Source organism: Oncorhynchus masou, chromosome 2 (genome assembly GCF_036934945.1).
Source record: "Oncorhynchus masou masou isolate Uvic2021 chromosome 2, UVic_Omas_1.1, whole genome shotgun sequence".
Lineage (NCBI taxonomy): Eukaryota > Metazoa > Chordata > Actinopteri > Salmoniformes > Salmonidae > Oncorhynchus > Oncorhynchus masou.
This window is the reverse complement of record NC_088213.1, coordinates 41,633,104-41,639,765: the sequence shown is the minus strand read 5'-3', so window position 1 is coordinate 41,639,765 and position 6,662 is coordinate 41,633,104. Positions and strand designations below refer to the sequence as shown.

Here is a 6,662-nt window from a genome sequence, read left to right as displayed (position 1 = left end):
ACGGACTAATATGTGTTTGGCGAATGCAAGGAGAACACTACCTGCCCCAATGCATAGTGCCAACGGTGAAGTTTGGTGGAGGAGAAATAATGGTCCGGGGCTGTTTTCATGGTTCAGACTAGGCCCCTTAGTCCCGGTTAACGCTACAGCATACAATGACATTCTATGCGATTATGTGCTTCTAACTTTGTGGCAATGAGTTGGAACGAGGAATTGAGCCAGGCTTGATCACCCAAAGTCAGTGACCGACCTCACTAATGCTCCTGAAGCAAGTCCCTGCAGCAATGTTTCAACATCTAGTGGAAAGCCTTCCCAGAAGAGTGTAGGCTGTTATAGCAGCAAAGGGGGGACCAACTCCATACTAATGCCTATGATTTTGGAATGAGATATTCGACGACCAGGTGTCCACATACTTTTGGTTATGGAGTGTATCTTTGAAACAATACTCTACCACTGGCCCGACCATTAAAGTTGTGTAGTATATGATCGCGTGCATTAATTTCCGAGGCTGTTGACCTGCCTCCTCATCAGTCCAATGAGCGCGGTAAAAGGGGAGGCTCTTCACACCGAACATTTCTCCTCCATCTCCTCACTTTTCCAGTCAGCAAGCAAGCCTGTCGGAGCTACAATAAGTAGTGCCACTGCGGGTTTGCTAAACTGTAAGGATTTCCACCGTGTCTTCACACTTTTTGCTCCATTTTTTTTATTTGTAAACGTCTCTCCTCGAATGAAAAGAGAAAAGCAATTGCAATGCTTTTAATCCATTTTTGAAAGGGTGAAATGGTGCAAGCACAAGGATGCGAGATACTGTAGTAAGTAACGCGGAAATGTATTAACAGGTGCATGAACATGTTTGGGAGAGAACGGGGCTTTTGTTTGATTTTTCTTTTGCATGTTTACATCTCGTTCTGCATATCAAAATCACCCAGAGATTAGCTTGTGCACGAGAACTGCACACTGAGTCGAAAGAAAGGTTGGCAACTGACCGGCTAACTATCTAACGTTATGTGAAAACTATTTAGGAAGTGCAGTTTTCCAATGTCGTAGCCTATTTTCATCTCCGTGTTTTTTTCCCCTCGCTTTGATGGATGGAAATGTAAACTACATTTGTTGAAACCTTAACTTCCTACCAGGCAGTGCAGTTGAGACGACACGCTGTCCATTTTCAGTGAAGCTATAGTATGCAAGTAGTTTAACTTAGCAACTTGTCTTCGTTTTTTTGTGGTTGCCAACCATTTCAAATGAATGAGACAATCATACATTGTTGACCAGGCGTTATGTTGTCACTTTGGACATTTATGCAGAACTGTTTATTGCCTACGTGTTGTAGCCTAATCTGTTTCTCGACGATGCAAGCTACGTGTAGCCTACTAGTTGTAGCCCAACGTTACCTCATGTGGAGCTATCCACTCCGAGTGGTGCTGAAACCAACCGGCAACGAGCTAATACGGCACCGGTCTCCATGTAATTCAATGCAGTTTCAGTCATCATTATTAAGCACCATATCAATTTTAGGATGTTTCTGATATTTATATTCCTTTATTTCAATAACAGCAAGCGAACGTTATTAGGCAGCAGTCATAGAGATGCATTGTTAGGCTTCTCGGGTGAATAATTAACATAGCTATAAGCATGTTTCAATGTAGACGACATGGCAAGTTTGTTTATGCAGTATATATATATATATATATGTGTGTGTGTGTGTGTGTGTGTGTGTGTGTGTGTGTGTGTGTGTGTGTGTGTGTGTGTGTGTGTGTGTGTGTGTGTGTGTGTGTATTCAACTGTAATAACCACGGTTGACTATTTTCAATTATTATTTGGCACATGGTATGTTGTGATGTTTTGCTTGGCACTAACAGTAGGTATATGAAATCCGTCCAGTTCATAGAGGGATTATGTCTGTCTACTGTCTGTGAATGTCGTTATTTGACTCAGCGTTGCTTTTATGCCTGGCTTGTTTATCACAGTTGATTTTAGTAATATCTAATAGCTATGTCGTACATAGACCTTTAGCAAGAAATCCGTATGAACTCCAATGCTGTCACTGCTGTCTTTTAACTTGACCAACTTTGATAAATGGACAGACCGTGTTTGAGGTTGTGCATTTACCCGCGGGATTTTTACAATTATTTTATTAATGAGGAGAATGATTGGTCTTTTACCATTTCATATTCTTTCATTTCAATTGACATAATGTGGAAGATTCTCTCATTGGTCTGTATAGGCCATTTAAAATCCTATGAATTCTGTGATTGCAGGACTAAAATTGGCATCTGTATGCACATTGCAACATGCCACTCTTTTACGTTTCCTAGTAAATTAACATCAATTTCTGTAGATGTTTCTTGTATATTAGATTTAATTACTCTGAATGGTATATTTGTAAAATAGTTTGTGTACCACAATGCTAACACTGATTTCTCTCCTTACAGTCAGAATAATAGTTGATTTTCATTCAATCACTGGTTGTATAGAAGTTTAGAGAGTTGATGAACAAGATTATATCATATTACTCCAATCATGATCTCATCAGGAATATAAGTACTTGCAGCATTGCTGAAATAGAATACCTGGTATGTGGGATCTTTCCAAGCCTCAATTACAGTGACATGTGGGACATTTGCTTCATATGGCTAGGGTATTTGCTGAAAAGCATATTAGTAAATACATTTATCCAAAGTAATGTGAAAACAATAATCATAACCAACATGTAATTGCTCCAAATCTTTCTAGGATAATCTCCAGAACATCAGATTAAAGATAGGCAATCTCATGTATCAGATTTGACCAGATGTATTAGACCAGAGACACAATCATTTACCCTACACTGTAGCAGTCGAATAGATTCACAGGATCACACAGGGTAATGCTTGATGTTGCTCTATACCATTTGTAATGAAGACAACTGACTCTTAAGCTCTTCCTACTCCTGTCAAAATCGCCATAGAGATGACAGACATCAATTTGTTTATTTTCTTTGGTTGATAAACGGTTGATATCATCGTGATCATCCATTGATTATCATCAACTAAATCTAGTGATTGTTTGCAAGAGTTGGCTCCTTAAATAACGCTTTACAAGTCAGGTACCACTGATCTAAAGTGAGGACCTTGATTTGCTCTCCCAGGTTCCTTCCTTTGAATTCTGCACTTGGCTTGTAATTTATATGGTTAATACTGATCACCTCTGTTTGCTCCCTTGTAGAACGTTCACACTACTGGAACACCAAATGGATGGTGTATTGAGTACTACATCTCCTCACCATCTGCAATGGAGGCAAATGAAGCAATGTGAGTGACCTTCATCAGACAATGAATGCAAGCTCTGACGTTCAAAGAAGTAAGAAGTAACCTCTGTTTATCATCTAAGGGAGAGCTGTTGATCTTGGAAAAATAAGTGTCATAACAATGCCCAAACGGTCCGAGGAGATGCTGACAGACGTGTGGACTTCCTTGATGCTTGTGTGGATTACGTGTGTCCCTTATACATCCATGACCCCCATCATCAGCCAGTCCAAAAGTTTACAAACGGGTTCCACTGCGCTCCTACGTGGCCTCGTCGAAGGACAAAGAATACTTAGTCGAGCCAAGAGAGGATGGGTTTGGAACCAAATGTTTGTGTTGGAGGAGTTCTCTGGACCAGATCCAATTCTAGTTGGCAGGGTGAGTACTGTAATTGTCAGCTGTATATTAAGCTTGCTTATCGTTTGGAAACATTAATTCAGCCATTTGAATGCTCCACCATTTAAAAAAAAACAACATTTTTGTGGGATAGTTTTAGTGCTGAGAGAGAGACAGACACTGGCCTGATCTCATGCAGGGTTTTGGAGAGAAAATATAAATCCACAGCTACCAAATTCTACGCTGAGGCGTTTTGTGTCGTGTCCCTGAAATATGGAATAAGAGAGTGAAAATGAATAACTAATGATGCGTTACATTGCAGTGGAATGACCTACAGTACAACCATATATACAGTGGAAATATCTACGCATTGTGTTTTTCTATCCATTCTTTTCTATTTTGTGTTTTCTTTTGTTTGTTGGCCAGGGTATTGGGTATAGTTTACCTTTGAAGTATTTGTCATAGGAACACAAGGATAAAAAGGGGTATTTTTGGCTACGTTTCATTGTTGAGAATTTGATAGAGCCCTATAATCCAAAGGACAAGGGACACCTGGTACCTGGCCTGTGTAGACGTGGCAGGGCCAAGGACCAGGGCCCGGGGCCCAGTGAGGGTTGTTGATAAGGTAAGCCAAAGCAGCTTGTTCACAGCTCATTGCAAGAACGCACCTGGGGTGTCTCAACCTGGCAGCTACTACCTCTGACCATTACCCAACCACTCTGGCACATGCACCAGAATATGCCATCAAGGATAATGTTTGACCTCACACTAGCATGATTTACACATACTGTACAGCAGTTATCTATTTATTGATGAGGTTATTTCTTGCTGTATATTTCGTAGCTTAATGCTGTCATGATATTTACAACTAGTAGTTGGAGGCAAGCTGACATGACGAGGCAGCTATTATATCATTTGAATGATTGCTGCACCTATGTCTCAATCCCTATCCCACCATTGCAGTATGTAAAACACACCATTTCAGGTCCAATCATTGCCAAACATAACAGTGATAAAGAAGGAATTCATGCTGATCGTAATTTATGGCGCCATGGTACTATAAAGCATGGATAGGTAGAAGTCTCTAAATATTCATGAGGTGGAAAATGGAGCCTTACAGTACTGCCTGAATGCCCAAAGTTAGGCAGAATTTCACATAACTTAGCACTCTAACTTGATATCTTTGGGGGATTATTGTCACGTAGGTATATCAATAAATCACATGCTCTCATGCAGTGTTTACACCTGTGTGTTTCCAAATACCAAGCGAACACACAAATGTCGTTAAATGCAGCATTCATATTTCACGAGTCTCAATTAAACGGCCTCTGTCGGGTCCTCCAATGGTTCTTCGTCAGAGAGCCGAAATAAACAAACACACTGTATCGCTGTAATGATCTCCTAGGTGTATCTTTGAGATAGACTGATTTAGCTTTTGGCATGCATATAGAGTTGTTCTCACTGCTGGAGAGAGATTGTCACGAGGGTTCATGGAAAATAAGGATAGCACTCAAATCTGTTTGGTTTTAGGTGTGCATGAAGCCTCTGTTTTTGGTCGGGGATTGTTTTAAGAATATTTAGCTGTTGTCACTCAAAATAATTTGCATGTGTAGGCTGAAGGACATTGCAAGGATTGTAGGAGTTAGTTTGGTTGAGGATGGATTTGTCTCGCATTTGAAAGACATGAAATGTCCTGCATGGCAGGAAATGCTAACTTGTAGTGTGTTCAAGGTTTAAAAGGGCTTCTTACATGTTTTAATTTCCCAACGAAAAATGCATCAACCTCCACAAAAATGTCCATTCATTTTAATCCACCCAATAATTCACATTAAAGTTTGTTGCTGCAGGATTATTTTCCTGTGGTGAGAAACTGGTCAAATTAAGATCCTACACATGTATGATGTCTCTCTCGCACTCTCACTCTCACTCGGTCTCTCTCTTTCTCACGCTTAATTAAAAAAAATGATCAAATGGAAGTGGGAGGTGTGATTCAAATGGGTCATACAGATCTCAGTTTTTCAGTGCAGCCTGTGGTTGTGGGTTGATTATCAGGGAACCCCAGGCCAAGATTAGACTCATTCCATCCTTTACATTTCATTGTGCGGCACTCTGATGTTTAATTATACATAGATCTCCTGTCTTGTCAGCGACCGAGCTCCTCTTGAGTTCCTGCTGGCATTGGAAGGAGACTATTAGCATAAATGCAAAAGTGAGCATGGCGGTGTGGGAGTGCGAGATGGTCACAATGCGTGACGGCATCATCCTTGCTGTTCTTTACAGCACCGCCCTTCTGACATTGTGATTCACTGAGCTGGATCTGCGTCACCCTGTGTCACTCCCATTTGAAGGAAATGCAGTACCTGTAATACTGAAGCTGACGAGACAGCTGTGAAAGCTTGTTGCTCCAATGTAGAAGTGGTGTGCGGGGGATTTTAAGATTAACCATGACTGAGTAATATCTCCAAAAATAACGACTCATTAAGAGCAATGTGAGTGCAGGTGTGAGATTAGATTTAGAATTCTAGAATGTCATATTAAAGCCATAAAGTGTATATTCTGGCATGACGTTTAATATATATATATATATATATATATATATATATATATATATATATATATATATATATATATATTTTTTTTTTTTTTTTTTCTAAATCTTCTTCATACTACTGTCTGAATTTATCACAAATCCTAGTCTAATCCAGGATAGTACGTTTCCATGATTACTTTTTCTACTTTTCATCCTTAGTTTTAACTCTCTGTGAGTCTAATTATTTAATGTTACAAAGTGCACATTCATTGTCATCCACCAAACAAGACAAAACATCACACTGAAAGGAGAGATACATATTCAACAAATTAACATTTTTTTCCCAACCTAAGCAAAATTAGACTCTGTTTGTAAAGGGTCAAATTGATTATAGTCTGTGTCACAGTTTGTTGTATCTCACATAACACTGTTGCAACTTTCCTTTTCCTTTCCTTTTGATCTCATGTATTATAATGCTTTTAAGAATGGACTCCATTCTTCCCATTGAGGTG

At 39.7% G+C, this 6,662-nt stretch overlaps 1 protein-coding gene across 2 annotated transcripts in view; it reads left to right on the top strand.

The window, feature by feature from the left end:
• Positions 1-614: 614 nt before the first annotated feature.
• Positions 615-6,662, top strand: part of LOC135504965 (cadherin-8-like) — a 93,077-nt gene continuing 87,029 nt past the window's right edge. For both annotated transcript variants that reach the window (XM_064923950.1, XM_064923941.1), the window contains exons 1-2: positions 615-812; positions 3,205-3,662. In XM_064923950.1, coding sequence (XP_064780022.1) covers positions 3,408-3,662 — 255 coding nt within the window. In that variant the 5' untranslated portion in view covers positions 615-812; positions 3,205-3,407. The remainder of the gene's footprint in view (positions 813-3,204; positions 3,663-6,662) is intronic.